At 42.6% G+C, this 18,392-nt stretch overlaps 1 protein-coding gene across 1 annotated transcript in view; it reads right to left on the reverse strand.

Annotated features, from left to right (window-relative positions):
* ITIH5 (inter-alpha-trypsin inhibitor heavy chain 5) overlaps positions 1–18,392 on the reverse strand; it is a 49,395-nt gene that overhangs the window by 23,475 nt on the left and 7,528 nt on the right. Inside the window, exons 3-7 of the mRNA XM_058022412.1 lie at positions 17,013–17,176; positions 15,553–15,660; positions 14,526–14,776; positions 6,981–7,150; positions 6,256–6,372 (exon numbers count right to left, since the gene is read on the reverse strand). Of these exons, the coding sequence (XP_057878395.1) occupies positions 6,256–6,372; positions 6,981–7,150; positions 14,526–14,776; positions 15,553–15,660; positions 17,013–17,176 (810 nt within the window). The remainder of the gene's footprint in view (positions 1–6,255; positions 6,373–6,980; positions 7,151–14,525; positions 14,777–15,552; positions 15,661–17,012; positions 17,177–18,392) is intronic.

The raw sequence follows: 18,392 nt of genomic DNA on the forward strand, positions 1-18,392 counted from the left end.
CAGTCCCAGTTGAGCAACATGTGGGACACACCCTGCTTTGGGGGCAAGGGGTATTTGCCTGGAAACAGCAGTGTTGATGCTGCAAACAGTGCTAATCTAATAACCTCAGTCCTGACAAAGGTCTGCTGGTGTCTTTTAGGCTTGGGGGATCTTTGTGCAGCCATAAGCCAGACAGGGGTTTGCCAGCTAAAGAGGCAAGACTCTGCAAAGAGACAAGCACAGGCAAGGAAAATAACCTGCCTAAATGCACATAACAGACCCATGATGAAAACACAGGCAGAAGCCAGGTCTGGCTTCCAGGTGTTGCTCCAGCAGCTGGAAAAAACCCCTTTAATTCCAGCTTGGAAAGGACTACTAAGGAAAGATCTTTCACTTCACTGACTTTCATGCATTTGCCAGAGCCTTGAGGATACCAAGAGGCTTTAAAGGCTCTGCCCAGCCCCAGCTGGGGCCTCCACCCTCTCTCCTGCCCATTTAAGCACCAGCCTGGGCCCTCATCCCAGTCCCGGACCAAGATCTGTGCTGTCTGCAGCTCTGCTCCATAAACCCCAATGACCCCAATCCATGGAAAGACTTCCCAGCTGGATTTAGCCACTTCCATTTCACTGCAGCTCTGTCTGGGGGTCACTGGGCTGTGTCTGGCACCTGTTTCCAGTCCATCCTTTGATGAACTCAGTGATGGTCCCATTGAAACATCTGGGAGAGCTCTCAGCATCTTCATGAGTTTTCAGTTCAAGCCCCAGCACCATTCCCATGCAAACTCTGCCCTCACCTTTGCCTCCTATTTTCTCCAAACTCAATTAAAGGACTTGCACTTTATAGGTGGCCTGGGACCTTCCTGGGAAATTTTGTCTCTGCTTTTACTGCATCAGAATGAAGCAAAATTGGCTTCAAAGCAGATGCTCTGTGTCCTGGATACTTGAGAGCATCTTGCTCTGAAGGCTGTTTCTCTGTATGACCCCATCATTATTTAGTAGTTTTAGGGTTAGGCAGACTATTTTCCTTTGTGACAAGTACTTGCATTTCTCTTGGAATAGAAATTTTATTATTTTAGGACTTTTAGACTATTTTGTAGACATTTTAGTACTTTTAGACTATTATTTTAGTACTTTTAGACTATTTTGTAGACATGTTAGTACTTTTAGTACTTTTAGAATATTTTGTTAGACATTTTAGTACTTTTAGACTATTTTGCTTTGTGACAAGTACTTGCATTTCTCTTGGAAGAGAAATTTTATTTTCTTTGAGCAAATAAAGTCTACATAGGTCTGATGTCTTATTTACTGTGGTATTTCCTATATCCCAAATTCACCCCTCCAGAGAGGACTGAGATGGCACTGCTGTGGTGTGTTCCTGAGCAGGAGGCAGCTGCATGGGGCTCTTGGTGCTGCAGGCAGCTCTTCTGTGCTCTCTGGGCTTGTTTCTTTCCAGCAGAAATGGAAAACCTGACAAAACTTTCCTTGTCACAGTAGCTTTTAAGGCTCTGGAGGCTGTAATTAGAATTAGCATTTTTTCCAAAGCTCCCTGGCGATTTAAGGTTGTTCTCCTGGGCAGCAGCTGTTACTTGGACTAACAGACATCAGGCTCACAGCCAGTTCTGCACCAACCAGCAGCAACCAGAGGAGTTTGCAAGGAGAACATTGAGTGCTCAGGCGCTTTCTGCTCCTTCACCGCCCTGAAACTCCTCAGGGTGTTGATGCTCAGAGGGTGAGGTTGGGCACACAGAGCCCTCAGATGGGGCTCCAGCGCTGTGGGTGACTCAAAAATACCAACAGTGCCCCTTGGACAGGCACAGGCAAATGAACTGGAGCCCTTGCAAATGCCCAGCAGGTCCCAGTTTCAGCTGGGTTCCTCCTGGAGCAATTAACCTCAGAGAAAATTACAGTCTGGCACGGCACCACTGACAGGCTGCCAGGCTTGTGGCGAGGCCAAGTGCTGAACTGAGTGTGTGGCATTTATTGCCGGTGGGAAAGGTAAGGTGAAACCAATCTGTGGTTGGAACAACTCTATTTTACAGCTGCAAAATACCTGCAAACTCCTCCCCTTGTGGACATATTCACAGCTTGGAACGTTCTTGCTCTCTTTTCTCACCATGTTCAGTGAAGCTGGGTGCAATGATGATAATCACAAGGTGCTGAACTTATAACTGGTTCCTTTTTCTCCTGGTTATATCAATGTAAAGCTGCTGTATCCCCTTCCACCTAGCCAAAGGCACTATAAAATCAGCAGGGTAGATTGTTCAAAAGCAGTCATTTTGCTTCATTTTTGCAAATTTTTGTCGTTTTTGCAAACCATTTTGCTTCCCAGTAAACCCTGCAGATAGAAGCTCTTCCCCAGGCCCTCCTGGCTGTTAAAAGCAACTATTCCACACAGAACTTGCTGTCTCTTTGCAAAGGGAGGAACAAAGTTCATGAGGATTTTCCTTGCCAGTGGGACAGCAGTAATGATGTGCAAAGCCTTGAGCACATTAATATTTTTTCCTCATCGTGCTCAAGAATTTTCTGTTCATGAACTCCATCTCCCTGCCAGTGCTAAAAGGAGATTGCAGCAAAGGCTCAGATTCTCAGAGGGGTTTGACTGCTGCAACACATCTGAGTCTGCTGGACATCACCAGAGCTCAGAGGCTGTGAAAACAGGAGAAATATCTTCCCCTCAAAGCTGATACATCTCTTAGTGATGTGAGGGGAATGTTTCAAGGGTCCTGATCACAGAACCAAAGAGCTGTTAAAGCTGGAAAAGACTTCTAAGATCATCAAGTCCAATTATTAACACAGCACCCCTGTGTTCACCACTAAACCACGTCTCCAAGTGCCACATCCACAGGTGTCACAGACATCTTTTATGAAAAATCCTTTCCTTAGGATTTTTCCTCCTGAGAAGCTGAGAGGCCTCAGGAACAAAATGGAAACATTGATTATCTGCTGCTGTGGAATGCAACAGGTGCATCTGTGATTGGTCTCATGGGGTTGTTTCTAATTAATGGCCAATCACAGTCAGCTGGCTCAGACAGTCTGAGCCACAAGCTTTTGTTACCATTCTTTCTTTTTCTATTCTTAGCTAGCCTTCTGATGAAATCCTTTCTTTCAGTATAGATATAATATAATATAATATAATATAATATAATATAATATAATATAATATAATATAATATAATATAATATAATATAATATAATATAATATAATATAATATAATATAATGCATAAAATAATAAATCAAGCCTTCTGAAACATGGAGTCAGATCCTTGTTTCTTCCCTCATCCTGGGACCCCTGTGAACACAGTCACAGACATGCTTTTAGAACACCTCCAATGATCTGATTGAAGTTGATTAACCAGTCTCACTCTGTGTGTTTGCAGCTGGACATTTGTTGCTTCAAAGCCTGAGATACAGGAAAAAAGGGATGGCAAAACAGATGAAAATTCATGTTGGAAAAGGAAAACCTTGGGAGAGGAAAAGATAAATGACTCACAATTGTGTTGTGGGAACTGCAGGATGAAATCCTGACCTCACTTGAGTCACTTTGCCATTTGCTTTGTGAAGGCAGGTGACTGAAGAGTCCAAAATCTCCTCCAGTTTCTACATAAAAAGGTGCACAGCTAATGTTTCCCATCCTGGCTTACACAATCCTAGAAACTGTCCTTTGCCACAGTCACTGCAGCTGACCCACAGGAGCACCCGTTACAATTGCTGGCTGTATTTTTAGCTGACCTTGCACGTGACTCAGTGGAGAGAAATGAGGAAAGACAGTCCTATGGGATTCCCCAGCTCTCTACACACCACCAGAGATCACCACAGCTGTCAGAGTCCAAGAGAAAGGACAAAAAGGAGACATTTCCTCTGCTCAGATGTATCCTGCCACCAGGGAATCTGTTTGTAATTTAATAAGCATCTCAATGACATCAGCAACTGGTAAAAAGGACACTGAGCACACGTGGCTGTAACTGATCACATTTTCCTAGAGAACCAAGAGAGGTTTCTTTTTCAGCCAGTCCTGGATTTTGGTCTTTTCTTGATTAATCTTTGGGGGGGCTTTATGATTTTGATTTTAACTCCATAAAGTTCTATTTTTTGGAGCAGCTGGAACCAAAGAAAGATAAGTGCTTAGCACTCCTCCATAATGTACCAACTCCAGTGGTTCTCGATAAAAAACATATACTGAGATAACAGACAAAAAGTTGGGTGTGGATTTTTTGGTTGTATTTTTATTTTTGTTGAGGTTGAGATTGAAGGTACTTGAGATAGTATTTCATGTTCAGACTTAGGTGTTTATTATTTTTTATTAGTGTAATAGCTTGACAACTATGAGTTTTGTAGTCTTTTATTAATAAGGCACAAAATGGCTAACTATCTTTTATTACAAGGTCTTTTAAGAGTAAACTTTCTAATTAAGAAATGATACTTTTTTTTTTAATAAGTGATTCTTCAAAGCTCGTAATGCAGAATTTTCTGCTTAATTACAAAATACTACTTAAACTCATGAAGAAGGAACAAGAAGGTGAAGAAGAATAATTTGCCTCTGCTCTAAAACTTTCATCTTGGTTTATATTTATTACTATAACTCTAAACTTTAAGTTTTCTACCCTGTGATATTGTACACTTCTAACTAACTATATTCTTGTAATTTTAGGGCTATTAATAAATTTTGGAAGTCTTCTCTACAGCCTCAGGTTAAATGTAGTCCTCTCTTGTGAGTCTGTGCCTTTCAGCACAGAAAGTTTAAAATTCTCAGCGTCCAGGGTTCCAACAGTTGGACACAGCCTCAACAAATGTTCTGGGCTCAGGAGGAACCTCTCTATAGCTGATTTGCCTGAGATCCATGTTTAGCAGCACAAACTGCCCAGGGTATGAATTTAACCTTCAGCGGTTAATGGCTGTGTGGTTTTTAGTAGGTGTAATGAAAAGAAACTCTGATACTTGGGAGGAGAATAAAAGCTTTCATAGTGCAAGGTTAATCTGCTGGCTACTTGTGCAGCTCACAGAAGCACCAAAGCCCTTTGGAGTTTTAATCTCCCTGGTTCAGCACGTGGTCACTGGGTGTCTGCTTCCAGCCTGCAGGACTGGGGGTGTTTGTGCCACAACTGTTTATTCTGAGAGGCACAGTGGTTATTTTTCAGCAGGAGGATACTGAAAGCTAAGGGCCAGGCTCTGTCCACAGGGCTTTTTACAGATGCAGAAGTATCTTGATTTGAGATCTCATTCAGGACAGGACTAAGATTGCTTGCTAACAACTCTTTTGATGAGTCATCTTTTTCCCCAGTCACTGGGGAAGATAATTTGGATCCACAGAATCCATATTCCATTTATATTTGATGTCCCCTTCAGCTTGCTATGGTGGCTCACATTAAGGTCTGTGTCATGTAGAAATGTCTGAGATTTGTTCTGAAAAACTCAGATTCCCAAAAAGGAAAAAATGACTTTTCTTTCAGTAGAACCTCTTGAGTTATATTTCACTGAGCGTTTTGCTGTTGTCATTACTGCACAAGATGTTCTACTATCATTACGTTGCAAGGGTTCCATATTGCTAGAGTTTCATACCTCCTTGATGTTTCTTGTAGGCAGCTCCTCTAGCACTGACTGGTCCTTGTCCTTGCAGTAACCAACTGACTCCAGTTTCCACCAATCCACTCTTTTATAACACTCTTATTATTGGCTACAGGTGTGGCCTGTTAACATCAGGCCTCCTCCTAATCTTTAGTAATTGGTTCAGCTGCAACTCTTTAGGGGATAAGATTACATTCTATACCACCTTCATTTACCCATACTGTATCCCCCTACAATTCCCCTTTTTTCTTTCAATTACAGAGTTGCAGCATTTCTAGAAGGACATGTTCACATAAATTAACATTATGACATTTTGCCAAGGTAATTTAAAGGCAGCAGTGTCTTCTCTGTGCTGCTAGACTGGATACAGAGTCTGCTGAATGCACTTTGCTGGGAATTCTGCCTAATCTACCCCTTCTCAAACTACGCAGAACAGAACCACCCTGGACAACCCTATGCTCAATTTTGGCAGCACTGACATTTACAGAGTGGCGAATCCTTCTACATTCCTCGCTCCCATCCCATTTCCACTGACACAACCATTTCTCATTGCAGGCAGATCACCTCACCTCGAGGTGCCTCCAGAGCCACCTCTCACCTCAGACACACCAAACACTTTGCAGAGGAGAAGTGATGAGAGAGATCTGAGGCAAGCTTTGCCACCCCAGGGCTGAGCAGCCCAGAGCAGACACGAGGAGGAGGAGGAGCTCACCTGCTTCAGCTTGGTGCCCACCATGGAGGCGCTGCTGTCCAGCACGAACACCACGTTCTTGGGCAGGGGAGGGAGGTCTGTGGGGGCGAAGTAGTGCACAAAATATCCATTGAGGATCTGGGGAAGAGCAAGGCAGTCAGGGATCAAAGGTAGGTCGTGGTGCAATGTTTCACACACATCATTATGGGATGTCTGGATATTTGGGTGCTTTCAGTAGCTGTGTCTACACTGGAGGGTGTGAATGCTCCTTGGAATCCCTTTTAATTCTGTTCCCAGATACCCTTGGGATCCCCCCTTAATTCAACTGGATGAGCCAACTGGAGCTCTCCGTGGAGAGATCCATGGAGATCTCCTTCCATGGTTGACATCCAAATGCAGTTTGAGTCATCCAAATGATTTTCCTTCCAAATGCAGCAAGGATGTAACACATGTGCCCACAGATCAGAACCACATCATTCCCTTGAAAAACTGGCCTTGTATCCAGATATCTATAGCCAGTATACTGAGAAACTGAAAAGCAGACACAAAAAAGAAGCTCAGTGAAGTTGAGGTTTAAGTCCATCTTGTGGCTGCTAACTGACTGGTTTTATTTTTGATAGTTCTTACAAGATGGAGGAGTAGCTTTCACTTGGAAAGCATTTTCTAGGAATTTGGAGCAGGCAAAACAATTAAACCATCTCAGGTATAGTTAATAAAACATAAAAGATGAATCATGTGCACAGTACCTGAACATCCCCAACACTCAGCTCCCTGCTGACATCATATCTGATTATGAAGTCTCCCAAAATTCCATTTCGGGCAATCCTGGTTTGCTCAACAACACTGGGGTTGAATGTAACCTTAGCTAAGGTTTTGGTGTGCCCAATGACAGTAGAGGGGGGAGGAGACACATCACCTGTTGAGATAAAACCACAATATCACAGGTTTTTCCCATTGCCTTACAGATGTCAAAGCACAGCACAGGTGGTGTGGCCATGGAGCCAAGCCAGCCAGCAGAGTGATTTACTGGGATTGAAGATTCAGTGATAAAAAAAAAGAGAGATTAAAAAAAAAAAAACCCATCTCCTCAAACTTTAAACTGAAACCCATCTTACACTGCTCTCAAGGATAAAAATGTTTGTAGGAAATTCCTGTTTTCAGTTCTGTTTGGCCAAACACACAACCTCAGACATGCTGATGCTGTTCATTCCAGCCAGCTCCAGACATCCAGGACGCAGATCCTACACCTGAGATCCTGACAGTCAATGCAGGTATGATTTCTCTAACCTGTTTAAACATTTATTCCAGGATGAGATTAATCACACTATAGATTTTTCCTTATTGATTATTAGGTATTCTTGAGGTGGCATGTTCAGGCATGTGGGTGGGATTGATCTGAGTGACTGATCTTTGGATCTGACAAGTGTCTTATGTGTAATGTCTACCTTTCAACAATTCCTCTTAGCTGCCTTTATGTTCAGCAAAAGTTATCATTGTAGTCACTGCAATTTCAGTCTAATTCAGACAAAATCCAGCACTGCCAGTGCAGTCACACAAATTGCATCCCTGAGATGTAACTCATCCTAAACTCTGAAATTCCTTCCTCAATCAACAAAGAGGGATGTGCCTGGCAGAGGGCACCTCTGATAAAGACAATTATTTAGGTCTGAGTCACCCTGCAGGAAACTCTCCTTGCATTGTTATCTGTGCTCATTCTCTAAAAGCTGAGGGATGTGGAAGTTCCCTGTTGCCTCTCTATGTAAACAAATTCCACCTTACCCTCTTTTGGTTTGCCAGCTGTTTCCCTCTTAACTCCATCCTTACATGAGATGGATTTGGCCCCTGAACTTCTCCAGATTTTGAGGGATTTCACCTTTTTCCTAACTGGCTTTTGAAAACACAAAATATATATTGTCAGCTGAAGTTGTTCTTGGGTGCTTTAGCTCTCACAGGGATTATTCCAACAATCCTCTGAGGCACAGAAGTTCTGTTATGTTTGCTCCTGGGCTGGTTAGAGTTGGTAGGAATCAGCTGCTTAATTATACTGTGAGGGGAAATCTCAAATCTTTTCCAAACATGCCCCAAAAAATCTGTGGTATGACAGGGAAATTAGGGATGGGAGAGGTTCAGTTTCAGTTTTGGTGTACACAATGCAAATATCTACATATAAGTTTATTTTCTAGGCTCCACTATGCACATGGAGGTCAGGTCAAGAGAGTCAGAGATTAGGGTATGATACATCTGTCCAGACAGACATCTGCTTTAGGGTAATTTTAATTAACAATGAATTAACAATAGTGATCCAAATGACAAGGTGCAGGCGGTCTGGGAAAGCTCCATTCCAGGGGGTCACAAAACTCTGTTTATGTAATGAGCAGAGGCATTTCACCTTTGTAAAGGGCTTTGAGCAGCATTAGGGAAAGGCAATGTGACATCTGTGAGCAACAATGAACACAACCTCATATCCAGACCCCACTGTGATTTACAAAACCAGAAAGATGTGATTATGTCCATTTAACAAGTAGGAAAATGGAAGCATGGAGTGGTTACCTAACTTATCTGACTTCCCACAGGTGGAAGTCCATAGAAATGCCAGGATTGGGGTCCTTGTGGGTTTATGAAATGATTACCAAAATCTGTAACTTTTACTCTGAAGTGCCACGTACAATCTAGGTTCCTCTAGGCAAAGGAATGAGACTAAGATTCATAAATCAATAGCACTCTAGGATGTTACTGTCAGGACGATTTTGCTTTATTTTCACAGCTGTCCTGTGAGTGCATTTGAAAAGACGAGGCACAAGACTGTTCTACTGATATAGGGAAGGGTTTTATCACAGGCCCAATTTTACACAAGCAAATTATAGCTAGAACACCTGGACTTTGAAGCAAACTCCTCAGCAAAAGCCTTGCCCAAGGAGACTGAATGACAGAGATCACTCAATTTCAGTAAAATCAAGAACTGACTCTGCATCACAGAATCTCTGTGAGAACTCCTATCCATTCATCCTGATGGAAACAGAGAGGGATGCCCCAGCCAATACACTGAAACCACATAAGGACACTAGTTTTGTATCTTAGAGGGAGCTTATAAAATGATTTGATATTTTTTCTAAAATCCATGTACAGTTCAGATTTCTCCTGGCAAAGAAAAGTTATAAATCAACATTGCTGTAAGATTTTACCTCAGTCTTTATTTTTATCTGGTTTTATTTTTATAGCTGCCCTTTGATCTGATGAATCAACTGACACAATATGTTTTTAATACAAAATGCATCAGATGTGCTTGTATCTGCCTTCTTGAATTTTCCATCTGTCTTCTATTGCTTCCAGAAATCCCATTTAACTGCCAGTGTGGGAAAAGCCTAAAATACATAGAAATGGCTTTAAAGTCCATGTATAATTTCTGATCTGGAGGTTTCACATTACTTCTCCTCAACTGCTAAAGGGAAAGCCTGCTGAGGGTTAGGCTGCCAGGGTCAGTGAGAATCAGTCAGAAGCTCCCTCCTTATTCCTCCTGCACATCCATGTCCATTTAACATTTCTCTGGACCATTGGAAATGAGCTGATTTAGGCAGCAACCCCCCGCCTCAGTTTCCCCACCTGTTAAATTAGCATAATCACACGAAACCCATTTTTTAAAACAATGTGGAGTCTAAGTGGATCACATCGCCTCCCTCTACTGCTCCTCAGAACACTCTCTGGAGGTGATAAATGTCATCATTTCTAACCCAGGCAGTGCTTTAGGGATCTCTGCAGAGGAAGTTTCCAAGGCTGTCTCACACAGACATTTTAAGTGACAAGGATTGCTGAGGAATCTCTCCCATCCTCTTCATCTCCATCCCAGGGGCAGAAGTTAAGAGCCAAAAACTGTTCTGATAGAAAGGGTCCAAGAGAACTTTTTTTTTCTGGAATAACAAAAATCAGGTCTGGAAGGTAACTTATCTAATTCATCCCACGTTCTCAGACTGAATCCCTTCCTACTTAGTTTTTTGATACAATCAGGAAACACTCCAGACCTCCAGTAATGGAAACTCAGTGCCTGCACTTGCCAGTCCTTCCCAGAGCTTCACTTTTTTCACTGTTGAACATTTTCAATGGCCAAATTACATTTTTCCTTGTGGATTATAAACCCATGACTTCTTGTTTTTTCACTTATTGACACAGAAGCCACAGTATCCTTTTCCTTCTTGCAGCAGCTTTTTATATTCTAAAACACAGTTCCTATGTCTTTCCCCAGGTTTCTTTTTTAGGCAGCACTTGATATCTGGATCACAATTAGTCTCCTTTGTTTATTGGCCTTGTTCTTTTTAAACAAGTGGCAGAGAGAGAAAAATCTGTGAGATATTTCAGAGTCCAGAGCATGGATGAGCTCCAAATGCTTGGGCTGGTTTGTGCTCACACTGAGAGAGCTAGTAGAGCCTTCAGACAAACTTTCCACTAAATTCAGCTGAAGAAGTAAACAGAGCAGGAAAAAGCATTTTCCAGATGAAACTTTCGTCCTCACAGGAGGAACAGTTAAACCTAAATTATTTTGGAGTCCGGCAGATTCAGGCTTAGAGACCAAATGCAAAGTTTGTCCTCTGCTAACATGTGGAAACTTCCAGACAGCTGTTATAAGAAATAAAAAGCTTTCTGAGACCTTTGACTTCAGAAAGAAACAGTCATCCTCGAGCAGCCTAGAGTCTTCAGCCCAAGCCCACGGCTAGTTCTCACACAGCTACACTGCAGGAACAAAATTAGGGCAACATCCAGGACATCATTCAGAAAGTGGCTCCATTCTGAGGTCACCAGAAAAGATCAGGATCACTGGCCTCAATGCCTCCTGTTTTGAGGTTTGTATGGGACAGACAACACCTGCACATGCCAAAATATCATTTTCCAAAACTCCCATGCCTAATGCCTTCCTTTGGGAAAAATACAACTCCCAGATGGAGCCATGTGCGCAGGAGTTACTGCACCAGGAAATATCCTAGAAAGATCTGTCATCACATTGTCTGCTCCCTGTTCAGAGAGGATGGACACAGGACTTCCTGAGAGACAAGAAAAGGACACATCCACAAGTGAGGCTGGGAGAGACACTGGGATGCTCAAACACTCAGGGGAAGCTGCCCATGGGCAAAGCACCCACCCAGGTGCCAGGGGCAGCTCAGCCCAGCTCAGGCTGCAGCTGGGCTGGGACCAGATGAGGAAAGAGGTGAATCCTGGGAGGTGGGAACTTTGTCCTTATCAAGTGAACTCAGCTGTGATGGGCCATGATGGGACATAACTGACAACAGCACTAATTTATCAGGCAGCTGTATCTTGTGAGAAGGTGTAAAAGACTCCCCAAGTGTCCCATGATCCACAATATTCCATTACTCAGGCGTCCTTGATCCACAGCATTCCAACAACCATCACAAGCTCCCCACCCCTGGGCATTCCCACCTGAACCTGAGTGAATATAAACCCAATAGATTGTGCATTCTGTGGGTTTCCCTATAGGATTTTACCTCACCATGTGATGGATCTAGCCTGTGATCAGCACTTTGACCAACGGACATTGAAATGATAACAACCAAGTCTCATCGGAAGTCTTTCAGGTGGTGAGATCTTTCTACTCTTACACATTTTCTTAAGTGATATATTTATGGTTTTACATTGTTATATTACTGTAGATAATATGTATATATACTGTAGATAATATTATTTTGTAGATAATAAGAATCAAACCCAATTGTAATTGTGTTCTTATTGTAGGCAAAAAGAACCAAGACAATTTGGTTCTTATTGTCTAGAATAATACTGTCTACAATATTACAATTGTCTACAATTACAATTGTAATATTGTAGACAATATTATTCTAGACAATAAGAACCAAAACATATCTGTTTTCCTGTGCAACCAGGTTGTTCTAAAATAAACCTAAATATGTGTATTTATAAACACAGATGAATCAGTGTTGTTTCCAGAACTTGGGTTACCCTCACCTTTTGGAGTGGGTTGTAACAACCTGATGGCGCAATACATTTTTCTTCCACTACTCTCAAGATGATAATTTATTAATACTTACCAAAATATCATATTTTATCATTAACTGTGAGATAGTTTAGACATAAGAAATAGAGGAAGAGAGCTTTAATGATATATTCAACCTCAAACCAGTTAGGCAGTACAATTTCCCAATGTTCCAATGTCCAGTGGTACTGAAGAGTTTTAAGCTGTGGCAATCCAAGAGAGAGCAGATACTTTTTTCTGGTTTGCATTTGAGCTCTAATCCTGAATCTGCTGGACTCCAAAATAATTTAGGTTTAACTGTTCTGCCTGTGAGGATGACAGTTTCATCTGGCAAATGCTTCTTCCTGCTCTGTTTACTTCTTCTGGAGGTCTCACTGGATGTGCACCCACTTTTTGGGTGTCATATGAGCAAGAAGGCTTCACAGGGAGCAAATAATGGCTCTGATGGTTCGGTTTTGGATCCATCTTGAGAGGTGACTGTCAGCTGGAATATAGTGAACAACCACATGGGATGATTCCAGACAGAAAGGGTGTGAAATTGAATTCTGAACACAGATAAAACGCAAAGAATCTGAGCTTCAGTTGCATTACCCCTCCTGCAATGGAACACATATTTTATATACATTTTACTGGCTAGGGAGGATTACAGAATCCGACAGCTCAGGCCCATTTTTATATGAGCTCTTTGAAATCTGAAGCATGATGCCAAGAATGTCAGTGCTCCCAGATTGCCATTTGCATAGTGACTTACACGAGTTTTCCCTGTATGTCATTTACATATAGGAATTTCCATCCTGTGCTGGACCAGCAGTGTGTCTGCTCTGCTCAGTCTGTCTCTACCCTTGATCAATGCCAGATGTCCTGCAGGAAACCACATGCCAACAATTCCCTGATAGGTGAAAAAGGCTTCCTGCCTCTCCCGATGAGGAGCAGAGCACATTTATCACTTGGCACGTGGATGTAGGACAGTGAGACTAATGAGGCTTGACCTGAAGAGAGCCCAAGTCACTGAGAGCCTTGGTTTCACGTGATTTGGATTAAATCAGTAGGATCCCACTGAGCAATCAGTTTAACTCCATTTCACATGCATTAGGACCTTTCAGTGCAGCTCCACTGATTTTGCTGGCATTGAATCACTTGGAGTGATTGAGGGTCATGTCCCAAAAGACTCTGCATCCTCCTGCCATACTTTTTTTTGGTGTTTTTTGACAACATGCAGCAATCACAGCATTCTGAGCTGTTGGTTTACACCAGAAAGAGTTATATTTACACGGTCTGAACAGTGAGCAAGGATGGTTAGGGGTAAGAGCTGATGCTCAGATAGCACTTAGCGCTTTGGCAAAATATGGATTTTCCTCTTGGAATTTCCCATGTTCTGAAGTGCAGGATTTCCTATCTTCCTTGGCATGGATGGATGGAAAAAACAATTCACTTAAAATAAACAGTTCCCAGGAGATGCAGAGGCCGGGGAAGAGCCTGCTCCAGTGCTGAGCACAAGGCCTAAAGGCCTAGTTCAAAGCTCTTCAAGACAATAGCAAAGAAGAAAAAAAACTATTGAGATGAATGGGATCAGCCCTGTATTCATTAAGCTTCAAAGTCCTCACAGGCTGAGGCACAGATACCACACAGACACAGCCATACAGAGAAAATAGATCCAGCGCTGCCAGGCCCCACAAATAACCATGAGAACCATGGGTCATAAAATCTCTCCTTACCTGTGGGGTCCCAGCTGTGGGTTTCTCTGGATCGAAGGCACTTGAGATGGCAGTTCATGTTCACACTCAGTGTTTATTATTTATGAGTAAAACAGTCTCACTACTGTGAGTTGGGCAGCTTTTCATTAGAAGGCACAAAATGGCCAACAATCTCTTGTTCCAAGGTCTTTTAAGACTAAACTGTTCAATTAAGAACTGACACCTAGATTATTCTCTCTTTTAACCCAATAATTGATCCCAAAGAGCTGCAATGGGGACTTTCCTGCCCAATTACAAAATGCCACCCAAACCCATGGAGAAGGAGGGAAAAGAAGCATGAAGAAGAAACCCAGGACAACACCCTGTGCCATCCATCTTGCTTCCATCCACAACATACTAAAAATCCCAAAACCTAAATAGTTCTATAGCAGCTACACTACTCTCTATCATCTATTTCACACTTTTGTGGGTTCCAGTCTATCTTGAAGCCTGGGAAACTTTCTCCATGGATGAGGGTCAAAGTCAGAGCTGCCCTGCGGGTCAGGCACCCCAGAGCAGACAGAGGAATATTCCCAGTGCCCTGGGTTTGTTTCCACACTCACCTTCAGCTTTCCCATTGCCTTTCTGCCTGCTGTTCCTGAGGGGAGGCACCTCCAGGGACACAATTCCTGAGTTCTCCAGGATGTTCACCTCCACCCTCAGCCTCCCCACCAGCTGCTGGGGCCGGATGCTGACGGTGTACTCGTATTTCCCCAGCCTCCTCTGCAGCAGCTCCTCGTAATGCAGCGTGAACCTGGCCTGCATCTTGCGGGGGATGAAGACAGAGGCCTTGAATGTCTCATAGCCATTCTCCCTGGAAGGAAAATCCAAAGACAGCTTCACATCCCATACACATCACACAATTGCCCCCTTCACCTCCCCCCTGATAGTTTTGCCTGACCTTGTTCCCTGTAAATAATCAACTGAACACTCCATTGAATCTTGTTGAACACCTGTTGCATTTACCATTGAACTTTGCTGATTTATGTAAAATAGAAATAGAATACATTAATACTATAAATAAAATATTATTATTTATAGTAAAGATTATAAATATAAATAAATATTATCATTATGTGCCCATTTTTATTTATTTATAATTACAATATTATAAATAAATATAAATTAAATTGTAATATTTGAAATTATCATAAATAAAATATAAATATTATAATTATTTACCCATTTTTATTTATTTATAATTTTATTAATATAAATAAAATATTACTTTTTATGAATAAGATATTAATAAAGTATATTCTTGCTTCCCTCTTGAGGGAAGTGGATGACTCTGCTCATGACAGCACCCCAAGTTTCCTTTCTGTTATTCAGGAAGTAACAAGAATTCTTTCCCCCAGTAGTACATCCTGGAGCATCTTGGAATTTGAAAAGTTGTGTGACAGGGTTAGAGAAGGCCACACACAATTTTTCATGGCTTGGAGTATAGGAATGACACCGGGCAGTGCAGATAACATTCAGTTTAGCTGCTCCTTCCTATAAATCCATGGATAAGCACGCCAAGGCAGCCAAGATGAAGATGGCAGGAGAGGGCATCACCTCCCACAACACAGCCAAATTCACAACACTCACCTTCCTTCTGTGGGGCTTGGAGGTTTCTTGTGCCTTTCTTTGTCATCCGTGCTGTTTTTCTTTTCCTTCCCCGTGACCTCTCCATAATAAGTCTTGTTGCCAATGCTCCTGGGGAGATCAGAGGTGTCAGCATGGTCACCCTGCACCCAAGTACAGTGACAGGTGGACATTTGCTGCAAGGTGCATTCACAGACTTGGATGTCAGATCTCAGAGTGCTGCTGGTGTCACTCTCCTGAGTCCACCCAAGCCTCTGGGACAAAACCCAACTCAGAAGTTCCCTGGCTGGAAATATCAGCCCAGTACAAAAGCAAAAGTGTCTTATTCTTCCTATTCACTCTAAATGGAAGTATTTCTTAAAGAGTGGGACCCCTATCCCCTTTGGTCAAGTCTGAAGCTGTGGCCCCAGTATCTATCTGTAGAATGGATCTGAGCGTGATCAAACCAAATATGTTTGAGACCAAGAGTTTAATTTATTGGTCATTTCAGTATGAGATTTCTCTCTATTTGATTAATCATTCACACCTCCAGCAGCCATTGAACCTATCTGCTGGCTGGAGTTGACTTCTGCTGTTGACATGAAATAACAAGAAAATTCTTAGGCATTGCATTCAGTCAGGTGAGATAAATATATCTGCCAGTGTTGCTGAAACTTTCTCTGGAAAGGTTTTTAAGGTCTTCAAGAGAGTTTTCTCATTCAAATCAGAGAGCGGAGGAAAAGGAAGTGGTTAAAAGACACTCAGAAGGGAAGTAGTTTAGAATAGTTTAGAATAGTTTAGAATAGTTTCCCTCCCTGTTTACACCGAGGATTTGAATTTAGTATCGTGGCATCCATAGACCTGGTCTGTGCATTACTTACTTCTCGGGACTTCTGCTGGTCACAGTGACTCTGAGATATGTACAAGTCTCTTTTTCCCAGCCCAGCACTCAAAGAAGGAGTCAGGATTCTTTTGTTCTCGTTCTCAAGGTTGTTTATTATTTCTTATCTATAACATTCTTTCTCCAACCCTCCACAGGTCTGTCTGGCAGGTCGGGTTGTGGCATACTGGTGTTATCTTTTTATACTAAAAACTACGTTATTTACCATAACTTCCCAATACCTATCACCTATGTTAGACAGCAAGTTTCTGCCTTAAACCAATCCAAAAGTGCCAACATCACCCAGAACATGGAGGCTAGGAAGGAGAAAGAAGAATGATGGGGCACGCCCAAATTCCTCCATCTTGGGACATTCTAAAAACCTCAAAAATCTATTTTTCACCCCGTGACAAATTAACTATTATTCTACTCAAACTTTCATGGCTTGCAGATCCTCACATAAGGTTGGTAATTTTTTCCATGGGTCATAATCAAAGTCACAGGGGGGTCTTGGGCTCTGTGCCAGGGTCTCTGAGCCCCTTAGCAGGGTCCCGAGCCATCCAGGGCAGCCAGAGGGATTTCCTGGGTCCCGACACTTACTTACATGGTAAAGTTGGAGATGAAAGCTGCAGCTGGGATCTGCATCTCAAACACAGCTTCCCGTGCCTCGGAGCCGCTGTTGACCATGGTGCAGGACACGGTGGTGAAGGCGTAGCGGGAGATGATCGTGGACCTCACGTGGAACTCGGACATCCGAGGCCTGGTTTCCTGTGGGAATCAGAAAGGTCACCCCTAAACAGGCAGCAAACTCACCCCTTCAGTGTTTCAATGGGTTTAAGATTTAGTGTGGACCACAAGCTCCCATGCAATGGGTATTAGATCTCCTGACAGCAACAGGCAAGGTGGGCTTGTCCTCAAAGTTTCAGGTGAGCTGCAAACAGTAAATGAGGAATGTGGTACTCCCTTTGTTCATTCACAGAGGCCACAGACATTGTCCAGTGCTTGGGAAAGGTCTGAGAGCTGTGCTTATGCCAGCCTTTAAGTTGTGAAACACCCTGACAAAATCCATCTGTGTCCTGAACTGAAGCCTTCAACTCTGACTGTGTGAGAGGATCAGCATTATTCCCTTGTGGCCTGGGAAGAGAAGCCCAAAATATGTCCCCATGGGGTCCAGAACTGTGTCACAGACCTTGCTCTGTGCACTGTGCACAAGAGCAGATGGAAGACTTCTTGAAAGACTGACATTTATTAAAGAAGCACCTTCAAATTCATCCAGTCAGATCCCTGAATTATGTAAACAGAGAAACTGCTGTCAATGGAGTCAACTGAGTCCTCCTCTGCTGAGAATCCATCCTGGAATTCTGCGCCAATGGATGAAGAGACTTAATAAAAAACATTGACACTGTGACATCTCAAGCAAAATATTTTAAGCTTTTTAAGCCCACACTGGACTCCTTCCAGCAGAGAAGCAGCAGAGACAGCAGTGAATGACACATGATGTAGCAATGGAAGCTGAAAGCCAATTTCTGCTTCTTGGGAATGTGTTTTCGTGCACAAGTCCTGAGTTGGAGCATTTCTCCAGACTAATGTGTTTTTTGACAGCAACATCTCCATGGAGCTCAAATGTTTTCTTCCTGGAATACTTCAGTATACTTAACTGTAAGCAGCCCTTGAAAAAGGAAAATCTGTGCATTGACTTACACAATCAAAGACCAAGCCCTCAAAAGCAGAAGGGAGATAAAGGGTAAAATGCACTTTAAATAGAGAGCAACCCCACTGAGCCAAATACAGTGGGACTCTTCCTTTTGAGGTTGGTAAAACTCACAGTCACGTAAGAGTTGTGAGGACAGGAACAGGCTCTTCAGCTGCATGTCCAGGCTTTCTTTCAGAACAAAAATAATTTTGGCAAACAGCTGAAGAAAGGGAGCAAGTGTTTGTCTGAGTATGAAACAAGAACATTTCTGCAGTAGCTGATGGCATCAGG

Source organism: Melospiza georgiana, chromosome 4 (assembly GCF_028018845.1).
Source record: "Melospiza georgiana isolate bMelGeo1 chromosome 4, bMelGeo1.pri, whole genome shotgun sequence".
Taxonomy (NCBI): domain Eukaryota; kingdom Metazoa; phylum Chordata; class Aves; order Passeriformes; family Passerellidae; genus Melospiza; species Melospiza georgiana.